This window comes from Stegodyphus dumicola, chromosome 2, assembly GCF_044657685.1.
Source record: "Stegodyphus dumicola isolate Sdum_Otavi_A_Nest chromosome 2, ASM4465768v1".
In the NCBI taxonomy this organism is placed as follows: domain Eukaryota; kingdom Metazoa; phylum Arthropoda; class Arachnida; order Araneae; family Eresidae; genus Stegodyphus; species Stegodyphus dumicola.
Genome location: NC_140769.1, coordinates 249,186,184 through 249,211,469, shown reverse-complemented (window position 1 = coordinate 249,211,469; position 25,286 = coordinate 249,186,184). Strand labels below are relative to the sequence as shown.

General features: G+C 31.2%; 1 protein-coding gene across 5 annotated transcripts in view; it reads right to left on the bottom strand.

The window, feature by feature from the left end:
* Positions 1-272: 272 nt before the first annotated feature.
* Positions 273-25,286, bottom strand: part of didum (dilute class unconventional myosin) — a 148,002-nt gene continuing 122,988 nt past the window's right edge. For all 5 annotated transcript variants that reach the window (XM_085811997.1, XM_085812000.1, XM_085811999.1 and 2 more), the window contains 8 exons: positions 23,687-23,838; positions 23,378-23,467; positions 22,374-22,524; positions 21,857-21,999; positions 15,049-15,120; positions 14,851-14,936; positions 11,444-11,615; positions 273-8,416 (listed from right to left, as the gene is read on the bottom strand). In XM_085811997.1, coding sequence (XP_085668123.1) covers positions 8,144-8,416; positions 11,444-11,615; positions 14,851-14,936; positions 15,049-15,120; positions 21,857-21,999; positions 22,374-22,524; positions 23,378-23,467; positions 23,687-23,838 — 1,139 coding nt within the window. In that variant the 3' untranslated portion in view covers positions 273-8,143. The remainder of the gene's footprint in view (positions 8,417-11,443; positions 11,616-14,850; positions 14,937-15,048; positions 15,121-21,856; positions 22,000-22,373; positions 22,525-23,377; positions 23,468-23,686; positions 23,839-25,286) is intronic.

The window sequence follows — 25,286 nt, the reverse complement described above, 5'->3', positions numbered from 1 at the left end:
AAACTACAGCAGAAGATTAACTTTTTTTTTAGTTATGTAGTTCAATTATTGCTAAAGACATTTTCTCCCTTATTTTCAAAAGATAAAAATTAAAATTATAAATAATTACAACAATCTAAAACCCATATGCTTTTCTAAACAGTTTTGATGTAAAATTTTAAATGCTTATAGAAGTTTAATTCTTCATTAAAATTATTTTTTGTAATTATGAAATTCTTTTACAAACTGACAATTTATTGTTGTATTGTTCATGTAAAATATTCACAAACTAATTCAAAAAGAAAATTAATATTTATATTTTGTTCATGCAAATTAAATATTTCTACAGACAAAAAATTGTTTCAAGAAACAAATAAAATTTCAAAGAATTAACAAGCAACAAATCTTCATATGCACAGATCCATGTATCATATCCAGTAACAACTATTTGTTACCTATTTCACGAAAGCAAAATATACTGTTTGCTCAAAATATATGCAATTTACAATAATTCGATAAATTTAGACATATCAATAAGGTTTTACACAATTGTTACATAAATTTATGCAAATGAACGTCATGCATAAATATATACACATACAGCTTACAATAAATAAAGTGTGTAAAATTTTCTAAATCTTATGTAAGTCTCAAAAATAAGTACACATATATAAAACAGTTTCTAAGCTCAAATATAAAATGGTTAATGAATCTAAGCTTTCAAGAATTCTAAAAGTACAATGCTTCCTAAATTGTGATTTGAGGAATGTCACAGCTGAAATACAAATTTTTAAAATACCCAGTATATATTCTGGTTACATAAGATAAAGTCTCTCTATAATATGATTTAATAATATAGTATCACAAAACTGCATATTAATTTACGGATATCAAGTGCTCCACAGTCATCTAAGATGAAAATAAAGACTGATAACACATAAAATGGAATGATATAGGTAAAGGTGAATTATTTAAAATTAATCAGGAGGTCTTTAAAAATGCAAATTAAATTCCAAGTACAAAAAAAATAAGTTAAAAAAAATAAGCACGCATGCATCATTTTGACGATAGTTTATGCAAATTGAACTAAGTCTGCATGTAACTGATAAATTATGAAAGACAAAATCTGTTATCATCATTATAATTTAACAATTGTAAAATTTTCGCAGATACATACTTCATACCCCCCCCCCAAAAAAAAGAGGAAGAAGAAGAGACATATGGTAAAGCACGATGCATAAATTTCGAATTGTATGCCATATCCAACGGAACCTCTAACTTCAAATCAAAAAATGTCAGTGTATATACATACACACTAAACTTAGAAAAAATAATTTAATAAGAAAGACTATCATTCTTTGCTAGCATAAATATATAAAATCATAGATATTAAAATATTTTTATATGTACTGTTTTAATTTTTATATATGTTACCATGAAAGACCGAAATTGGGAAATGTCGACATTCACCCGTGAATGTCAACAGATACCAAATATGTCAGAGAAAAACTGAATATTTCATTATATTCTCGTACATTCGGACAATCACAGATACATTGTGGTGGAGGTTGAAAAGAGAAGTCAAGGTCAATAGAGGTTTGACAGTCTGTCACCAAATCTTTCGTTCTGCTGCAATTGAAGTTATTGGCATGTATTTGTTATACTCTGGAACACTGTTTGTCAGTCTTATGCAAGGTTTGATGGTATGCACAATGTTTTCTTAAATTTTGTTTTTTTATTTGATACCTTAATTTATATTGAATGGATACTGCAGTAAATCACGAACTCTTCTTTGAAAAGTTAAATGCATTGATTGCGAGTAAACAAGAAGACAACTGTTTTTATTTTTCACAAGAAAAGTACTCTAAAATTCTTTCTGGAGTTATTTCTGCGAAAACTAAGTGCAGCACACTTTTGGATTACAGATGATTAAAATGCTTTAAAAATTAATGATGAAGAAAAATTAATTGTACCCTTAAAACCAGGAGAAACAAATATCCAGTATTATGTTACTAATAATAAATTGTACAGCATACTATTTCAAATTCTCACTGGAATAGGCCACGAAGGAAGAACACATATGCTTAAAGATTTGCAAGGTAAATACAAAAATATTACATATGAAGTTGTAATGTTGTAGTCAAATTTATATAAACAAAACTCAAGATGTCAAGTTAATCTGATATAACTGCAGTGACACAGGGATAGCGAATATAAGTCATAATGGTGAATCAAGATCATTTAACTAAGTTTGTCCAGCTATGATCATTGAAAACTAAGACAGATCAAGAAGTAGCGTATCATCATCTTCAAATATTTTTAACATTTGGTGCTTTTGTTATATTGCATTCAGATAAAAGTAGGAAATTCAGTAACCAAGTCATATCCAAATTATGTGCTATGAGGAAAGATGTTAAGATAGTTAATGGAAAGCCTTGTCATAGTCAAACATAAGGCTCAGTTGAAAGGCTAATCAGGATACACAGAATATGTTAACTGCATGGATGAACGATAATGACATAAATAAATGGTCAGATGGTTTGACATATCATGAAGGAATATGCCAAAATCCTTATGAAGCCATTTTTGGCATTAAACCAAGAAGAGGCATAGCATCGTCTTTTTTTTCGTGGCGAACAAATCGCAATTATTGAAACCGAAGAACAACTCGAAGAAATTGCTAATACTTTTGAAACTGAAGATCAGCTTGAAAAAACTGTTAATACTTTTGAAGAAAATTTGAGCAATGGCCATATCAAAAACCATAATCCAAAGCAAAATATTGAAGAGGACTTGCAACCTACCATGTCTTCATATCAAGCCCTGACTGAACAACATGAGTTTATTTTTATAAAAAGATCGTTCACGAAAGAAAATCTACTGCAAAGCAACAAAAATGCTACAAATTAAAAAATTTTTTTTTCCTCCTGCTCAAATTGGTGATACCATACGAACACAAGTCTTTGATTTAGACTGTGGTCGTACAGATGGCCAAAATGTGTTGCCAGTTGTTGGAATAAAAGACTCTGACTTTCATAAACTAGCAAATAAAAATGGCACTATCAAGCAGCTTTACACCTGTAATCAATTTGTAATTTGTAAAGAAAAGTTACTTTCCATATACAAGATTTCTTCTCAAGAAATGTCGCTGAGAGAAGCAGCTGCAGCTAATTTGAGAAGTGGAAGGCAAGGGTATACACGATGTCATTGCAAAAGGAAGTTTTCCACAACTAAATGCAGTTGTAAAAAGTAAGGGACTCTTGTGAAATTCAAAAGGTCATAAAAGTTCTTGCAATAAATAAGATTTCAATCACATAATTAAGTTCTTTTTTATTATTATTACTTTCTTTTTCTCATTTAGAATGTACTGTTTAAATTCAAAAGTTTATTTACATGTGCTACTACTTAAGCATTTTCATATTTCACATATATGGTATAAATGCAAAAGTAAAAAATAAAGTTCTTTAATGGATAAATTTAAAACTAAATACTTAACATTTATCTAAACACAACTGCTGTCATTATTAAGAAGGCAAGTAATACAGAGTAGCCCTTCTCATTTAGAATCTAAAGCTACGTGTTGCACAGTGAAAATGCCTTTACAGAGTTATGAACAACTATCCTCACCGGAACTCATTACTCCTCTCAGTAAGACAGGTGAAAAATTTACATCACCCTTATGAAGTTTTATCCCACCTGAAATACAGAGAACAAAATGCAAATCTCTGACATATTCAACATTTACCATTAGTGCATGGTGAATGTCGACATTTGCAGGTGTAAGTCAGAAATAAGGATATTTGGCAAACATTTTAGACATACACCAAGCGACTATGTGAATGTTGACATTTATGTCGACATTCACCAAATTTTGGTCTTTCACAGTAACATATATAACATACAAAGTACCAGTAATTTTTTTTTAATGGTAGGTAATTTAATGCAGAAATTTAAAAACTGCATAAAAATCAAAAATAAAAATAATAAAGGATTCAAGTGTAAAATGAAACTTTAAAACATGGCATTAATTTATTTTAATAAATACGTATTCTCTCATTTCCAAGTTGAACATAATGCAACTGTAAATAATACTTAATATATATCATTTAGGAAATAAATATGGAATGCATGGGAAGATAATATTTTAAAATATAAAACACTAAATTTTTAACAATTTAAATCAAAATTCCCATTAAAGGGTTTTAAAATTGCGCTTCATTCAGGAATTTGATGCAAATCATTTGAATATGGAAAAATTAATTAGTACAGAATGCAAAATACATCACATTGAGCATACTACATATTACAAAGGATATGCAGATTTTAAGTTAAAAAAGGAATGTTCCATCCTGAAGCAAGATACAATATATATATATATAGTAAGTAATGAACACCATTTGGCTAGAACAAATGACCAATCACATTAATTATAAATAAACAAGTTAGACAAATAAACTGGGAATAAAAACAAAAATAGTCTATATGGATTAAACACACAAAAATCAGAGCACAAACAATTTACATTACGATAAATGTTACTGGTTATTAAATCAAATGTGTCATGCTAAACTTTTGTTTTTAAACCTTATTCACAATCCAACTATTGTACATACTCCCAATATTTCTACCGCTCACATACTTTCCAGTATACCGTTTAGAAATTTTTAATGAAAAAGGAATTGGCTAATAAGGCAGGTACACTGTGTAAGTAAAAATAAAAAATAAATAAATAAAATAAAAATAACATATTCAATTTAATAATTGTAACTGTAATAAAATGTAGAATATAGCCATTTTTAGCAAATTTGTTTATAATATGCTCTTAGCATACTCAGTCTCCCCCATTTAACATTTCCCTTAAAAATGATATACTATATTGCAAAATTTTGTCCTCTATATTTTCAAAATGTACAATTTGTAAAGGAAAGGGAGAAACAGCAGACTAAATACCATATTTCATTTGCAATACATATCCAACTGTATGATGTGATCTTAAAAATTATTCTAACAAAATAGTACAAAAATAAAATTTTGTTCTTATTTACATAAAAGTTCATGTTATACATCTTAATCACCCCCCCCCCCAAAAAAAACATTATGTAAGTAAAAATAATAATTATTATTATTATTAAAAAGAATCAAATATTCCACAGATAAATTTATGTTATCAATCTCACTGTGTACTTGTCACATTATACTCAGCAATTATTTTTTCTTATAAAAATCAACATACATTATCATATTAAAATATAAAAACATGAATCTATACATTTACATGCTCGAGTATAACTGACAACTTCCACAAACAGTTTTCAAGTTATTTTAAATATTACACTTGTAAATATCCTTATAACAAAATAACATGCATTGAAATACAAATTAACACAAAATATATTGCAGATAAAGATGGCTACATTATGTGATTAACAGTTAATACCAGATGCAAATAAAAGTCACAGAACTAACAGACTATTAAATGCTCAACAATAAATGCAAAAACAGTTAAAAGAATTTATAGAACATCAAATAAACACAGTAACTAAAACACATATATCACATATTCTGAAACTAGTAGGTTAAGCAAAAGGAGTCCAATAATTATATATATATATATATATAATTATTGGACTCCTTTTGCTTATATATATATATATATATATATATATATAAAAAAGAGATTTCATAACCATAACTACTAAATGTGACACACAATTTTAATGAACTGAACCCTTGAGTGACCATTTTTAACTAGTCACGACATTATTTGTTAATTGGTAAATATTAGATTATAATTTAAAACATTCTACTCTCCTTCTTTCTTTAATAATGTAAATATCACCTTAATGAATGGAAATTTATGAAACAAGGGCTAAAATACATAATTATAAAATTTAGCTAATAGAAGCTGTTTAAAACAGGTCTTCAAGAGCAAATTTAAAAAGCCATGAAACTCAAAGGGTTAATTACATAGTTAACACATAGTGTTTACTATTCAAAATTAATGTGTTTACTATTCAAAATTAAGTATCATTATAAGCATCCAGAACACATCAACAAATGAGAAAGTAATTTTGCTGAACTGTAATTATATTTATGAAGTTCTCAAAATTATATTTGTTTTACAGAAGAAAACTTTACATGTTAACAATAAATTTAAATAATTACATGTGAAATCTTTATAAATCTATAGACCAGGATTTTGAAACTTACCCCCCTCCCATGTACCACTTTCATCACTGCTAATAAATAAGTATAGATTTAGATGATTTTTCAATGTGTTTAATAAATTAAACAATGGTTTTCATGTAGGAAAACCATTGTTTAATTTATTAAATACATGTAGGAAAACCATTGTTTAATTTATTTATTATTTCCTACATAATTTATTAATTTATTATTTCCTACATAATTTATTAAAATCATGTAGGAAAACCATTGTTTAATTTATTAAATACACATATTCATACATGGTTTTCATGTAGGAAATGTTGATTAATAACAAAACTTGAATACAAGTAGTTTTTTTATATTCATAAACTAAAGCTAAATACTTAGCAGATAAAGAAAAGGCTGACCACATTCCTCCCCTGAAACTATGAAACTCCCATGGCTACAGACAGTAACAAAGAATTGTGTAAAATTAATAAGTGCAACAAATATCAATAATTCCTTAATACAAAAATTTAATATACAGAATAATTTTTTAACCTTATACTTCTAATTTATTTTTAATTTATTGCACACATGAAATTTTACATTGTGAAAGAGGAAAAAGTAATAGTAATACTAAAAATAATTTCTTAATTCTTCAAAAATATATCACATGAAAAAAAAATTGAATTATATTAAACAAAATATAGAGAAAATTAGTAAGAAGTTAGTGTATCATTTGAGATATTTCAAATTTGATATTTTTGCAGGAATTACTTGTAAATAAATTATTTAACATTGCTTGATTATAAATTAAATTTTAAAATTATATAAAATCTGATTCAATCAAAACAAAAATGCACAATAAAATAAAAATGTTTAAAAGACACTGCAACTGAAGTCCACAGTAAATATTTTATATTTTAGAAAACACTGCAGGAGCTATCAGCAATAAGTGAAGTTGGCCAATTTTTAAATGCTACACAGAATACAATTTTGTTTTAGAGGTATCACATAATAATCCATTGTATGTAAACAACAGCTTATATATTTACCATTTTGTTAAGTACTGCATACTTCACTTGCTATAGAAATCATCTAATGTTATGCATTAAAATAAAATTGAAATAAGTTACAGCAATATGTGCATAGCACATTAAAAATTATTCTATTAGTGTCTTAGCAAAGTTATTATGGCACCTACACAAATCTGATCATACTAACTCCAAAAAAATGTAACTTTTTTTTTTCCACAGCATTTACCTATACAAGTGACAAAACTTAAAATATATACAATCTGTTACAGAATATTTGCGTATAATCCAATACTTTTCTAGAAAAGTTACTTCATTTAACAGTTTCTTGTCATAAATTAAATGCAATTCTAAATTTAATCTCATTACAATGAGCTCACACTCAGAGCCAGAAGACAGTTGTACAATATCATACATAATTTATCTAATAGCTCTTAAATACATATTTATAGTCATATAATATATTTGTATATATGCAACAGAAAATAAATAAAAAATTCTACAGCATCAATGTCATGACATAAATGCTCCAGGAAAGCACTAGTGCTTCAAATGCAGCTTTTCATAACTAAATCTCTCCAGAGTGTCTCCCAAGAGTAGAATTGCCCAGAGGTGATAGATTAAGTATTCCAAGCAAGTATTAAACACGTTTGGAAAATTTTAAATAATTCCAATTATAGTTATTTTAAATTCCTAAAGGCACATACATACCATGATAATTAATTAAATTTAGAATCAGAACACAAGAGAAAAAAAATAAATATATTTCTTCCTTTATAAGAATTGACAACTAGATTATGTTTTATGTGCAAACAGGATACCATACCAAACACTAGACAAAGGAAACCAATTTCACATGCAAGAGTGCAAATTAATATTGCATGGGAACTTGGAAAATCCTTACATTTATTACAACTTCACCCCTGGGTAATCCATTTTATCTGATCTTGATGCATTTCTTGAATTTTTCGGAGGGCACCTCAGACTTTTCGGAGGACATGATGCAAGTCCAAGATTTCAGGTATAACAATATCTTCCAACTGGATGTTGGATGGGTTGAATGGAAATCGAATTGGGAAGGCATATTTTGTGTCCATAAGCAATGTGCTGGGTCCTGCCACTGGACCATGACCAGCAGCAGCACGTTCTTCATCACGCTTTTGGAGGCAGGCTTGCATTTTACGTATAAATGAAACAGGAACACGTTCTTCATAATCATCAGCAGGAGTATAAAGATTTAAAATTTTGATAATCTAAAAGCAAGAAAATAATATTCTTAATACTTTTTAATGGTTGGATGATTAATATAATCATGCATGAACAAAAAACTATGTAAATAAAAATAATATTGCAATAACAATAAAGTTGTTGGGCAAAGTAAGCATGTTCATTAAATATTTTATGCTATCAGATACTTTGAATTCCTTTCATTTGCGTTACTATACAAGAGAATATCTACAGATTATTTATGCAGATAAGCATTTTACATAAAACTATAACCAAATACATATTATTTGCACGCAGTTAAACATATAATGATCTCTAAAAGTACAGAATAGCAATACACAACCCATGACATTTACTGCAACTGAAAGGATATTTTTACAAATTAAAGAAAAGAACATAATTGGATAAGAAACCCTTTTACATCCCAAAATCTTGTGAACTGATCAAATAAGAGGAGTATGAAGATTTGAACATACACACAACATACCAAAATAAAAGAGATTTGTTAGTCAAGTTCATATAAAAATTGAATATAGTCTTAAAAAAGAAAGAAAGAAAGAAAGAAAGAGTTGAGAACTCAGTGTTGTGAACGTATAATAAAAGTACTTAATGTGCTGCAATCATGAAAATAACATTATTAGGGAGGAAAAAAACTATAACCTTTGATAAAGTTTCATTGTTAAAATTCCTTTATAATTACCGTTAGTGAGTAGATGCAGCCTAAAATTACACATAGTAATAGAAAGGAAAGGTTTAAAAATCTTAGCATTAACATAAAAGAGAAAAGACACAGAAGAATTCAAACAATATAAAAATTGAAAAACTTACTTCAAGGCTTATATGCCTGAGGAAATGGAACAGTACATGCATATGTGCAAAGGACCTATCATTTCTAAATGTTTATTACCCTATTTTTAGACTGCTAAATTTTCTCCATTCAATTCTTTTAAAATTTACTCTCAAGATGGAGTTCCTTGTTATTTTTTCAACATTCCTGGCATTAACCCTCTCGCTGCGCATCCTGCGATTTCCACGGGCAACGTAGAAGTAGCAAAATTTGTGCAACCTGCGATTTCTGTGGGAATGAATTTTTGTCGTGTTTTTAACTGTGCAATCCGCTCTTTCTCCGTTCAAGGTTTCCTTTTGGCATTTCTGTGATGTTCAATTGTTTATTTAGATGTGGGCTAACAGATGGCGTTAGTTGTCCACATTTCTGCCAAATATACAAGAATACATAATGTAGCATTTTGTGCATGCTTTTCAGAGCTCAAAGATGTCTGGCAGGAAGCGTTTCGCATGTGCTATAACCTATATTCCTGATGATATTTCCGACATTGATAGTAGTTCTGACTCTGATTTCAAGTATATTGAAGATAGTTATTGCGAAACTGATGAGAATTTCTCGGATTCCTCTGCAGAGAGTGATGAATCTGAAAATTCAGTTTCTATTGAAAACGTTCAACAGTGGTGCAAAATTGATATGCAAAATATTACATTATGCAAATATTTTCATTAGTATATATGTTTTACCTTTGTATTTTATAAAATAAATCATAATTTCACCAATATTAATTTTCAAAATTTTCCTTTTATATCATTATTCTTCAATTTCAGTATTCTGACAACCTTTTTCTATGATCTAATTCTATACTGAAAGAAAACTCTTTTACAAAAAGTTTTCGTATATTTTAACTCTAAAATATACGTAGATTTGAAATATGTAATAAAAAATATATGCAATTTTTGAACCTATTTTGATTTTAAAAAGTACGCAATGAGAGGGTTAACAGCTTCACGGTGAGGGTCTTTCTTTCAAATAGATTGTTCCATTTTCCATGATATTTCAGATCTTCCAAGCCTTCAATAGTCTTATAGGCTTTCTTCTTTCCTTTATCAATATCTCTCCTTTCACTATTCTTCTCATCCTTGATATACTTGAGATGTTTGAAAATTAGGGACTTGCATGTTCATGTACATAAAACATTTTCCCCCGAAATTGCACTATTTTTTAATGAATATAACACTTTTACATATACTGGAAACAATTATATTCATAAAAATATGATAACATTGCTTTTTGTTAACAATAATTAAAAAATTCACTTATTTTACCTGTATTTTTAACAGATCTAATTACTTGTTAATAAATGAATATATTTACATACAGATAACTATTTCAAAATGTTTAAAATGTGCAGCTTACAAAGAAATGTACAATAATGATAATTAAAAAATAGAAATGACTGAATGTTTAAAATTTGAATTGAGGGGATGGAAAAAAGCTCAGAGAAATGTTTACAAATTACCTCGAATTTCTACAACTACTCAAAACGTTTCAGAAATTTTCATGTTGTAGCTTTAAACATATCAAACTGTGTGTGTATAAAAGATAATAATCTGATAATAATGGCCTTGACAATCAACCACCTTTTAGTTCAGGCAGCACCTTTAGAGTCATTAGACTTTTTCAATATCAGGGAAGTAAAGAAATCTGCAATACCCTTGCTGGGATGGATTTGAACTCTGGACCTCCCAAATATGTATCAAGCATGCTTCTAGTTACACCACGATGGCAGTCAGTAAAGAGAGAGAAAACACCTTGTATAATTCCATAGCTCTTGGCTAAGCTAACTCTGACAATTTAAGCAAATTGACAGGTATAAAAATAGCCTTCTTAACACACAGTAGGAATGGTTCTAATATTTCTCAGAAAAAGATTATAATCGTTTTGGACAAACATCACCTTGGATCTTTGATCATAAGGATGGAATTATGGACATGCCTCGTAGATGGAGTGAAGTCATAGATAATGTTTATCTAAACATGTTTAAGCAGCTTCTGAGAATATTTTAAATTAAAAAATGATATTTATATTGCCTCAAAATTTTCACAGGACATCCTAATATTAATAACATTTTAATTCCCATATTACTAAAATCATATTTAAAAAAAAAAAAAATTGTTGTAAATAATGCCTTTCATTTAAAAAAAATTGCAAAGAAATTCCTTTCAAAAAATCAATAAAACTAAAAATAAGAAATTATCATAATCACCTGAGAGGTAGTAAGCTTGTCGCACATATCAGAAACACTCTGCACATCTGCATCAGTTTTGCGAGCTTGCAGAAGTTGCGATGCTTGTACAATTGGAAGCAAAGTCTCTATTACCTCTGTGTATTGTATACGTAGATCCCTACACCATTGTTCTAAATGGCTTAGATTGTACCTAATTATTTTTAAAAGAAATAAGTTATATTATTAATCACAAGCAAACATAAAATGAAATATAAACAAAACACTAATACTTTTCCTATTTCAGAAACTTTTTCTTGACATTTTAATTAAAATTCTCAAAGTAATTTAATTACAATCCATGCATCTTATTTTAATAATGGTAATGCTTGTTAAATAATAAAAAATTAACGAGACTAAAAAAATCTAGCACATTTAGTACAATCTTAAAATGATGTGTTACAAAAAATTACATATAATACAACATAACAATAAAAAGGAGATCATAACAATTATACACACCAAACAAATATTCAAATGAATTTTAATCAACTGCTTAAGGGGACATTTGACATAAAAATTTATAAATTTTTGAATTTTCAAATTTGGGCTAAAAAAATAAAGTAGACTGAGATGAATCCAATAATATGTAATTTGTGCACGTTTCGAAATTTTAAGACAGAAATCTTCATTCCAAAAGTGCAAACAAGCATTAGTTAGCCCATAAGCCACACCAGTTTAAAAGAGACAGATGTTTGGTATGGTCACAATAAAGCTAGCTCTATTAGCTGGTAAAAAGTATGTTTATATAATATTTTTGTCAGAACCTGTTTTATAAGCTGTTAAAAGTGTGTTTAGAAGTCTCTCTGATACTAAAAACTACTATAAATTCATGGAAGAACTTAGAACCCGAATGAGAGTTTTAATAAATTGCATCCAGACCACACATACAAAAAACTGTTTTTGTGAGGGTCATCACCTTAAAATTAGGTTTGTTAGATGCGATAATATGTTTTAATGATTATGTATAAAGGTGCATTAAAGTAATGGAATCATTAAGAATACAACCAGGATTTTATATGGTAAAGTCTTTGCAAAGAATGCATTGGGATAGAATTCGTGAGGCTCATCTTGCTTACCAAAAGCTTTCTGAAATGGCCAGAAAGAAACATAAATTAATAAAACAGCTTGATGTAGAAATGTCAATTCAAGATGAATATGGTGCAGGAAAATATTAAAATGATTTTTTATAAATTATTAGCGTTTAATTGTTTTTTTTTTTTCCAGTTTTCCTCAAAATGAGGTTTTTTTTTTTTTTTTTTAAAAATTTTTGGTACATTTTTCTTGAAAGCAATTCAGCTTGGAAGGTTTAAATTTTCCTCAGTTGCTTATCTTAACTATTTCTTTCAAATTATGCAGGATATGAAATTTATGATCACTAGTTTTTAATATATTAAAAATTTGATAATATTTTTTTCCATGATTTTCAAAACATTTTACCAATTTATTTTTAATATTTTTTCTTTCTAAGTAAAATGTAAATTCTGCTTATTATTCTTAAATGATATGTTTTTAACCATCATGCAACATATGAAGAAGTCTGGTGCAGTATTTTTTAAGAAAAGTGTATCGAAATAGCACACTGTCACTAAAGATTCGTCAAAGGTAAGAGAAATATAACGGATGGTTTTTAAAAACATTAGTCTTTCTATTTATATTTTATGGGTTTAATATGATCTAAAATCTGTCTACTTTAAATGAAAAAAAGAATCTAGAGTATAAGTTTATTTTTTGAAAAGTTATACCCTAATAACTTTTGCTTCGAAATAGTTTCATTTCGCTTGTCACGATGTTGCATGTCCTCTTAATTAAATAATTTATTTAAAAGCAGCAATGCTGTTTGAACTACCACACATTTTGGCAAATTTTTATATGCAACTGCACTTTTTAATAGAATGAATTTTATTATCCAAAACATAATCTAAAAAGTTTCTTCAGTTTTTCATCTTTGAGTTTGTATGAAAAATTGTTTGTATACAAAAATAGTTAGATCAGGGATACTTGCATTCACATTTATTCAGCAACATCCATATTGAAAGTTGGCAAAATTATTTATTATTTTACTATGGCTTAGCAAATAAAAATAAGTATTTTTTACATATTTGCATATATTTCATATAAACTGAGATGAAACATGTTAGCATTTAATTTTGCTTATCAATATCAATCATGCCTTGATTATATCCAATAAAGCAAAGTCTGATAACACTTTTCCTGCCTCTACTTCGTTTCCTTTGTCTTTAATCCTTTTCACTTGAGTTAGCATTGTTCTCTTGTTTTTGAGGAAAAACTCTTGGTTACAGCAGACAATACGACACTCGAATTTTTAATTTATGCACTACACATGACTAACAGATTAAGTTCTATTCAAATTATAATGCACTAGGGAGTATTCCCTTGGGTTGTTTATCATATTGGCTGAGATCTATAATCTGATAGTCTCGGGCTATGGAGGTGTAAAATACACAAGCTTAGTTCCTGTTGTCTGAAAGGGTAGTGACTTCAGCCATCTGAGTGGGTGATAACAGCCCCTGAGATGAATTAAGTCCACCCCCTGAGAATGAGGTCTCTGGAAGCATGACAAATGTGACTAAAGAAATCTCTCTGGGAGCTTTGCAAGCTCACTCCTCCTGCCTAATACGAAGTTAAGCTATGGGGTAAGCCACATAGTGTGGTCAAATAATACTCATAGAATCCATATAAATACTATTATTACCACACCAGGAAGTACAATCTGATGTTTTTGCACTTCTCCTTTCCTTAGCATAATCTCCCTCTCACCTTGCATTGAGAGATTTTAAATGCCCTCATTCTGAAAAATTACTAATCAAACCTTGTCACGATTCGGATCAAGATTCAACAGCATGTACCGACACCATTGTTAACTACAATAACATCAGAAGGGGCAGACATTAAACCTTTGTTTATTTACTGATGGTACTTACAAATACTATTTGCTTGCTAATAGGCATCTACCTATGTAATTCTGATGAATCAATGCTTTGTACCAGCTAGATCATTGCAAGATAGAAGCAGGAAGTGAAAATTAATGACATGTTAAATTAAATATTTTTTTAGGATCTCTGCCAGCTTTCAAATTATTATATTCATAACAATATGCTAACACTGCTTTTTGTTTACAATAATAATAAAATTCAGTTATTTTACCTGTATTTTAAACAGATCTATTTTTTTGTTAATAAATGAATATATTTAAATACAGGTAAATATTTCAAAATGTTTAAAATTTGAAGCTTATGAAGAAATGTACACTAGTGATAATTTGGAAATAAAAACTCTTCCACAAATTTAAGTTGAATGCAAGAATATGTAAAAATTATAAGTGTATCACATTTAATGTATATTAACACATGCTAAATTAGATTTACCTTATTTGCATACCCTTTGACCAATGGCACATGTCTTTACGTAATAGTAAATTGTTCAGTGCTCCAGCACATACGAAGTAGAAAAGCTGTAAATATGAAATAAAAAAGAGGAAATGATAAGTTAAAAAAGAATAATTTAGAGGACACACTGATATGAAAAACAAAGTAAAAATATAAATAATCTGTTCATAAGCAAACCTGTTTATAAACTTGAGTAATAAGTTCAGGATCAACACCATGGATGCTAAGAACTTTGAAGAAGGCCCCAAGCTAAAAAGAAAAGAAGAACCTTAAGAAACTTATTTAACATGCAACATAAAAAAAATGAATCAGAATTTCTTCGAGAACATCACCCTTGATCATACCTAATGGCAGCAATGACAACGCTTTGAATTTTACAAGTATTACACTTCAACTATACAAAATAAGCTATTAATGCATATAATTAAACAGTATCTAACTGAAAGAAAATGTTTGATAGGCAAAATTAAGATTGTAAATGACATTAAAACATGCTCTTAAGAAATATCTGACTGATTTTATATGAATGGTCATTTCACAGTAACATCTTAATGACATCATTTATAAGTTCCAGACAAAAATCACGACAAAGTTCATCATTTTCAGAAATTTATAAAAATTCAACAAAACAACATATTAAAAAAAAAAAAAAAAAAAAAAACTAAACAATTTAAGTATTTTCAAACTTAAATTACATGAATGCAGCATTTCTTTTATTTATTTTACCTCTACGAAAGATGCTTAAAAACAAACATTTGTTTTTTGTACATAACTAGGCCTATAATATTAACTGGAAATAAAATTCTGCAGTAAAATTTATAATTATTTTTAAGAATAATACACACATTATATCAATTATTTCATATAAAATGGGTTGATTATAATTCATTAATTGTTTAATGAATATCTTTTGACATACTGGGTATATCAACCACATCAAAATTTTCCTTTAGTGGTACATTAACTAATTAAAAATCTATACTATTAAAATCTGTGTCTGTCTATTTGTAACACCATCTCCTCCAGAACAGTGGAGAGTTTAGTTTCGAGAGAGGTAAACCCCCCCCCCATTCCAAAAATTTGTGGGAAGCCATTTCGACCAATCTCATCTTTGTACTATTTTAATCAGCCAAGATATTAATTAAAAACTCTGAAAATGCAGAACATTGGCAACAGAAAATTTATTTATGGATTGGTTGTTGTGGGTTGTATGACAGGTTATTTATTGATTGCTGAGGGTTGTTGCAAGATATTAAAAAATTATTTATGAATTGGTTGTTGCAGGTTTCATGTGATATTGATTTTTGATTGTTGCAAGATATAAACATTTTACCGACCGATCGGCTATTAAACAGCTTTTTCCCCGAACGCCTACCGACTCATAGCTTTGGTGGTCGTGTGTGCTTAATGCATGATATAATTAAAGAAAATAAGAATAGACAATCTCCTATAACAAAAGAATATATTAAATACTAAATTACAATTTAAATTACATTGCAGAGATCAACACAGAGCTCGGAACACAGTTCATGCTACCTTCGCGTACAGTTGTGTGACGAGAAGTCTGAGTGAGTAAAGATGTCGCTTTGCTGCTCCGATTAAGAACTGGATTTTACACGTGGCGCCATCTCATGAATAGAAGTTGAAGTATCTGTCGGAACGCCACAGTACTCCCCCCCAAGTACCATCGGTACGTTATAAGTACTTTGGGTTAAATTTAACCTTTCTTCCAGATCTGGTAGTTTTAGGTTGCTCTTTAACGGGATGTAAGCTTTCTTCCGGGAGTGATGTTAATGAGGAAGTTGTTGGATCTTGCATTAGAAATGCTGGTTTGAGACGATCGATTCCAATCACTGATTGTTTGCCATTGCAGATGATGGTGAAATGTTTCGGTGTTCGTTTGACAACTTTGAATGGACCATCATATGAAGGTGTTAAAGTTGGCTTGATTGCATCGTTGCGCACGAATACGTGCGAAGATGTCTCAAGCGCAGGATGTACAAAATAACTTGGCTGGTTATGCGAAGATGCTGGGGTTGGCGAGATCTTGCTCATGGTCTCACGTAAACGTTGAAGGAATGTTGGAGGGTCGATTACTGGAGTAGATTCCGGGTGAAAGAATTCACCTAGCAGACGGAGGGTTGCACCATATAACATTTCAGCACAAGTGCTACCAATGTCTTCTTTGAATGCTGCGCGAAGACCAAGCAAGACTAGGGGTAAGGCTTCTGCCCAGTGTGTGCTACTGTGGCACTTCAGACCTTGTTTGAGAGATCGGTGAAAGCGTTCCACCATCCCATTTCCAGATGGATGGTATGGTGTTGTGCGAATATGGCGAATGCCAAGAAGGGAGGTGAGGGATGCGAACAAGTGACATTGAAATTGTCGGCCTTGGTCAGTAGTGATGGTGGTAGGCATGCCAAATCTTGAAAGCCACTGGGAGATGAATGCTCGAGCTACAGTTTCAGCGGATATATTTTCAATAGGAATGGCTTCAGGCCATCTTGTGTACCGATCAATACAAGTGAGGAGGTAAGTGTAACCATTTGAAGGAGGCAATGGGCCAACCAAGTCTAAGTGTACATGATCAAAGCGTCTTGCTGGAAGGTTAAATTGTTGAATGGGACTGTGAGTGTGACGGGATACTTTACACCGTTGACATCTAATACATGAACGAGTCCATTCTGTGATGTCTTGATTCATCGCTGGCCAGACAAATCTGTCTGCGATCAGCTTTTTGGTGGCACGGATTCCAGGATGTGCCAAATTGTGCAAGGCATTAAACACTTCACGTCTAAAATTGACAGGCATATAGGGACGTATTCTATTGTTCTCTATGTCACAGTAAATTTTAAGCGTTGGATCAATGTGCAGCGGTTGTAACTGAAGGAAGGTTTGTGGATTTGAGATTAGGTTCTTGAGTTCCTCATCATGCAATTGAGCTTTTGCAATTTCAGAGAAATCTGGGGTAGTGAGGTTGATATTGTTTACCCGAGACAAGGCATCAGCGACACAATTATCAGTACCAGAGACATATCTGATATCTGTACTAAACTGGGCGATGAAATCCAGATGTCGAAGCTGACGAGGAGAACATGAGTCAGAGTTTTTCCTAAAAGCGAAGGTTAATGGTCGATAATCGGTGAAAATGATGAAGTCGTGTCCTTCCAAGTTGTGCCGGAAGTATTTAACAGCACAGTACACAGCAAGTAGCTCTCTGTCATATGTGCTGTATTTCCTTTCTGGATGTAGTGAGTTTTCTGGAAAAGAATGCCATTGGGGAAAGTCCTTTAGTGGTATGGGCTTGAAGCACTGCTCCTATGGCCGTGTCAGATGCATCTACCATTATAGAGAGCTGATCACTAGGTGAGTGATAAGAAAGTGTGGCTGCATTTGCCAGATCGTGTTTGCATTGCACGAATGCTGCAGATGCAGATTCAGTCCAAGGGACAGCTCGTTGATCGTTTTTTTTTTGCTATTCTTCAGAAACTCATGTAGGCAGGCTTGTGTTTTTGCGGCATTTGGCAGAAAGCGTCGGTAGAAATTTAACATTGCTAGAAAACGCTTCAGTTCAGAGATGGTTTTGGGCTGAGGTAGGTCGTTAATTGCTTTGACTCTTTCCGGTAAAGGTTTAACTCCGTTCTGGGTGATAAGACATCCAAGAAAGGAAACTGAGGGTTGACCAAGTACACATTTGGATGGATTTAGTTTTAATCCATGATCTTTAAGGCGAGTGAAAATCTGACGCAGATGTTTAAAATGTTCTTCCGCATCTGTAGATGCAACCAGGATATCATCAAAATATGGGATGCAGAAATCGAGACCAGACAGTACTTGGTGTATGAAACGCTGAAATGTTTGGCCAGCATTGCGAAGGCCAAATGGCATATATAAGTACTCAAAGAGACCAAATGGTGTAGTCACTGCGGTCTTGGGCACATCTTCAGCATGCACTGGGATCTGATGATATGCTCTGGCAAGATCGAGGGTAGAAAATATGTTTGTTCCATGAAAAAGATGGGTACAGTCTTGGATATGTGGGACTGGATATCTGTCAGGGACTGTGATGGCATTAAGTCGACGATAATCTCCACAAGGCCGCCAGTCACCATTAGACTTTTTAACCATGTGAAGTGGACTGGCCCATGGACTTTTAGATGGGCGAATGGTTCCCTGTGCTAGCATGAATTCAAATTCTTTGCGAGCAGCTTTTAGCATCTCTGGAGAAAGACGACGACGCTTGGAAAATACAGGTGGGCCATGTGTTTCAATGTGATGATACACTTCTGGCTGATGAGTATGCTGCCCTGATTTGGATGGGTTTAAAATGTCAGGGAATTCTGCTAATAACCGATGAAACCGTGTGCTGCCCGATAAAACACTTATGTTGGTAGGTACATTTGATACGTGAGAAGCTTGGCCCTGTGATGTTAGCTGAGTTGTAGCATCAATTAAGCAATTATTCTTGACATCCACTAGAAGGTGGAAATGTGTCAAGAAGTCGACACCAATAATTGCTTGAGTTACATCCGCAATAATAAAAGGCCAGTTGAAAGTCCGGCGCAAGTTTAAATCAAGTGTCAATAGTTTGGTGCCGTAGGTTGCAATTTGGGTACAATTGGCTGCATACAGTACAAGTTTATTAAGTTGGTGAGCATTTGTTTTAGTTCTCGGGAGCACTGATATGTCAGCTCCAGTATCTACTAGAAAACATAACTGAGTTGAACGATCAGCCAGTACTATTCTGTCGATGTGGCGGACATTCTGTTGGCCAGCAGAAGACCACCCATTTAGTTTCCCGCTTGTTCAAAAGTGCATGGAGGGGCACACTTGCGAGCTTGAGAGCCAAAGTTCATATGATAAAAACATATGCCACTTGTGGGTTCTTTGTACTGCGTTCGAGTATTAAGACGAGATGGACTCCTGCTTCGGGCACGAAATTTATTACGTGGGCCCTGATTTGATCGATTGTATCTCCGTGAAGCATGAAGACTTGTAGAGAGTTCAGATACTTTTTTGGTCAATTCAGCCACTTGTTGTTCGAGGGATGAACTAGAAGGTGCAGCATTAGCAGCACTGACATAAGCTGGAGTAACAAGTTCATTAATTTTGTCAGCCATTGCTGCTAAACGGGTTAGATCTTCATTGGAAGCAGCAAGAATTATTTGTATGTTATTAGGGAGACGCGAAAGTCATAGTGACTTCAACAAGTCGTCACTAAAATGGCTTCCTGCCAGATCACGCATTCGTGACAGCAAGTATGAAGGTCGCTGATCTCCAAGTTCAAGTCCTTGTAGTAAAGTACGTATTTTTGAAGATTCACTTTCTGAATAGATTTCAATGAGCCGCTGTTTCAGTTTGGAGTATTTATCACAATCAGGTGGTTTGAGAATTAAGTCATGCACTGAATTCAGAATATCAGACTCAATTGCTGCAACTACATGGTCGAATTTTGTAGAATCCTCACTAATGCGAGCAATAGAAAATTGTGCTTCGATCTGAGCGAACCACAATGAAGGATTATTTTTCCAGAAAGGCGGTGGCTTCACCGCAACGCGTGTGATTTGTGGCTCTGGTGGAATATCGTCGGGCATACTGATAGATAATTTTCACTTTAAATAATAAACACTTAACAGCACAAATATTGTAGCATGAAGATACACTATTGATATTTTACCATGATAACAATAAATATTTTAACCATGCAGAAAAAATTTACGTAACGATACACACACAAATAATACAGGGTCAGCAATTACACACACAAATAATATTTTACCGAAATGCATTTGAAAAGAAACCCCTATTTGAGAAAAAAAAAAATGATGCGTTCATTTTGTATTGCGCACACACAAAATCACCACTTCACACTGCTAAGGCACTTTCGAAGGAAAAAGGAAATCACTCCTGTAGCATGTGGGAAAGAAATTCACTACTTTCGAACACTGAGGGAAGAATTTTGCCGTAGCACGTTGCAGAAAAATTACTGATGTAGCACATTTAGCGAAAATCACTGTTGTAGCACATTTGTCGTTGAATGATCGAAGAATTATTGCACGACTGGCGAAGTCAGCGGAACGGAACAGATCACATTGATGATTTGCTGAAGCTCCTTGCGATGATATGCACGACTTTGAAAAAAAAACACAAGCAATATATATCAATACTTCTAGAAATAATTGAAGGGGTACGTTGTAGCATACGTTTAATGTCCATATTCGTTGTTATTTTTAGTCAGTTCTTCAAAATGCCTTGGATGCACGTGGCTTAGGGTCGTTGAAAATGCATTCTCAGTAGCGTGCTCAGTCAAAAGGTCACCACTTTTGGTGGTCGTGTGTGCTTAATGCATGATATAATTAAAGAAAATAAGAATAGACAATCTCCTATAACAAAAGAATATATTAAATACTAAATTACAATTTAAATTACATTGCAGAGATCAACACAGAGCTCGGAACACAGTTCATGCTACCTTCGCGTACAGTTGTGTGACGAGAAGTCTGAGTGAGTAAAGATGTCGCTTTGCTGCTCCGATTAAGAACTGGATTTTACACGTGGCGCCATCTCATGAATAGAAGTTGAAGTATCTGTCGGAACGCCACATAGCCTATTAATTGGCTTTTTATCCTGAACATCTACCAAACGATAGCCTATTAATCAATTTTTTTTACCAACGCCACCGATAGCCTATTAATAGCTTTTTGCTCGGGGCTACTTAAAAATAGCCTATAAATCGGTAGCCATGGCAATAAACAATTGCTTTTTTTCTATATCATGTGCATTTTATTATTAGGGAGAATCTGTGGCTGAGCGACCGGTTGGACATGCGTATGCTGTTGAACCACTAGCAGTTGGTAAAGTATTAATTAAAAACACTGAAAACGCTAATTTGTTAACAAAAAAATTATTTACAAATTGGTGCTTGCTTGAAAAGGCAGTTAGTTGAACAATAACTGAATAATATTTGCTGTAACACTTCACTTACTTCATGTAGCAAACTGTCAAGAGCTCTTTGAGGATCTACAGGAGATTCAATTTCTCTAGCAACACTAGATGATCTGCCTCTCATGCCTGATGGCTTATTCCCAGAAATTCCTGGTATAGCTTCATGTTCCAGAACAGCAGGAACTAAAAGGGTCAAAAGGCAAATCAGAACCTAAAAGTAATCTGGACGGAAAACTATGAGGATCTTGTTTAATTTTTGCTACACTATTAAAAATACTCTTAATACAGCACAAGCAGTGACAAATTAAAGCAAATGAACAGAGGAAATTTTGGGGGTAGAATTTCCAACAAAGGAAGTTTTTGTGTTTTATTCCATGATAAAATACAAATATGACCTAATTTCCTTTAAAAAGTTTCACCAAAGATTTTTTAAAAAAAATCTCAAGGCAGAGAATGAGTGTGTGTGTTTTTTATCTGAATTAAAAAAAAAAAAAAAAAAAAAAAAAAAAAAACTAATTATTGCTTCATAACCTACAATCAAAGAACCCTGTATTTACCTATATAAGGTTGAACTCGTTCTTCCATAAGTTTTATCACAGCTTGGTAAATCCACACAGCAACATCACTCAAAACTTGTCGATACTCAGACAAATCAAAGTTTCTGAGGCACTGTTCATTCTGTTTTGGTGTATTTTCTATTTGGAATGCCTAAATAGAGAGAGACGATCATATATATTTATATATGAGCGTAAACATATACAAAAATTTTAGTTCTAATCTTAAAATTTATTATTTCAGAACAAAACAAGCAAAAGTATTAGAATTGTTTGCACAGTAAAAGAAATATTATAAAAATCTGCTCAATGGAAAAGATGTCCAAATAACTTGCTCATGGAGTCAGATATAAAAATTAGCTTTTCCAACTGCTTTGCAATTAACCATGACATTTTTTTTTTTCATTTCTTTAAAAATAAAGCTATTGAACAGGAATTCGAAGCTAGAAAAATATTTTCATACTTTCACATAATTTCAAAAACTTGCTACATTAATGTAGTATTCTCAATTATATTTGCTTATATTCTTTTGCTACTTTAAGTCTTCAAATTCAAAAGTATGTCTAAAAGAATGTAATTTTATCTATGAATAAAAACTGTCTCCTTCCTTCTAGGTAACCATCTTAGAACATCCAAATCTTTCCTACATCCAAAAACCACATTTCAGAAACAATCTTCAATCCCTCCCCTTCCCTTTTACCAATCTTTCAACTACTACTCTCCTCCAACAGTATATTTTAGAAAACTAAAATATATTTTGAAACATATTTCAAAGTAAAACAAGTTCAAATATTCCATTTAATTTTATTTAAAAGATTCTACATTTTTGTTAAATTGCATAATATATATAATTAAGCTAAAATAAAAGTTTAAAATTAGATAAATGCAAAACTGGATTTAAATAAAACTCTCTGAACAAGAGAAAATTAACTGACATTAATAATACTTTTTAATTTAGAAAATACCTCTACATATAATGTCCATTATAGAACAAGAGAATAAAATACCTTGTCTCCACTGTATTGTTTTAAATTATGTAATAGCCGGCAAGTATTGGCCAACCACAATATTGTGTAATCAAGATCTTCATGACGTTTCTGAAATTATAATAAAATGAAAGTATCATCATAAAGACATTATTTTTTCTCAACACGCTACAAAAGAAAAAGCTGCTACTCCACAAAAGACAAAAATTTCAAATAAAATAGGAAATCATCATTTTATAAAGAATAACCAGTAATATTATGCAAATATTAAACAAAATTTTGTCAATATAAGCTTTACATAACAGTTTGCATACAAAAGTTATAGCATACCTTTATCACACGTTTTATTCCTTGAATAGTATTATTCAGCAAACACCTTACTTTCTCATCATCATTTATGTAATCTGTGTGGCGAATGCACATAAATAATATATATGCAGGCAAACCAGGCAATAAATTTACAGCTATTTTTGGCTTCAAATCTGTAATAATACAATTTTAGAATAAAAATTTAACAGTAATGTAGCTAATTAAAATCATTTTTATAAAACTATATCAGATTATTTCTGCTAATATATATCAAGAAACAAACACCATAATCTTTCATTTTAAAATATATACAGACAGAAAAACAATTAAAAAGAAATTATCATGGAAAAAATGTGGGTATTTTCTGATTATCTGCTTGCCCCCCTGAAAAGCCGTTAACTCACTGGTGACCTAGGAGAGCATTCGTGAACTCGAGGATGACTAATTTTTCAACAAGCTACTACTTTTTCAAAATGGCAGCCCATTAAGAATTCCATACGAGAGCAATCCATCAAATTAAAAAAGCAAGAACATTTAACGTTTTTAAAAAATTCTCCTTCTTTTTTGGTACCGTTTGTTTTCTTTATGTAATAAAGTATTTAACTTTTTCAAAAATATTTTTGCACTATTGTTCTCTTTATGTAAACAGGATCTGTATTCACAAAAAAAAAAAAAAAAAAAAAAAACAGATTTGAACAAACTCTACTCTGTACAACTTTCTCAAGGCATACTGGTCAAAACTGACATGAATTACATGAACACCTAGATTGCCAAATACATACTTCTTGATTGACATCAAAGTGCAAAGAATTACTTTGGCAATATATTCTTTAACTCATCAAAACTTTTTTATGGCTTTTCGGTATCAATGCAGATAATCAGAAAGTATCAAAATACGTGATGAAGCTTTTAAAATAACAGTTTTAAGAAATAATAACAGGAATATTGAAATCACATTAATGTAGTTCTTCATTTATAAAAATGTAAATATTTTTCAGATATGCTTTGTTAATTTGAATTTATAGGAGTTTTGGTTTCACTGTTTTGGTTTCACCTTAGGGTGGAACATGAAAATAATAATAATAACCAAAAGTTATATCATTTAGAACTTGGAAAGGCTGATGAATGACTGTTTTCAGAATTTCAGGTAGTTATTTAGCATTTCCTTTGATAATTGAAATTTGTTACTTGTGCTAATTAATTAATTACTGTTTGATAATAATTGTGTTTTTCTATTTACATTTAGATTGCAGAAATTAGTAAAATCTAGTATGATGAAAATTTGCTTTAAATGCAATCCATTCATGTTATGTTGGATGCTACAAAATTTCGAAAGAGTATAAAATACATTATTTTATTGTAAGATTTTGAGTTTAAGATAAATAGCTTCGTCATGGGCCAGAAATGTCCCAATTTAAAATCCCTAAAGGTATAAATTTGCTGTTGGCTTTTCCTGCGATGGGGAAAAATATAATTAGAATAGAATGCTGCAACTGAAGGTTGTATAGATTGATCTGGCACTGTGCCGCATAAGATTATTATTTGTTTGAATCATATTTGTTATTGATTACAATAAATAATCAAAAGGCACTTGTTGCAAAAGAAATGACTCAACACTTCA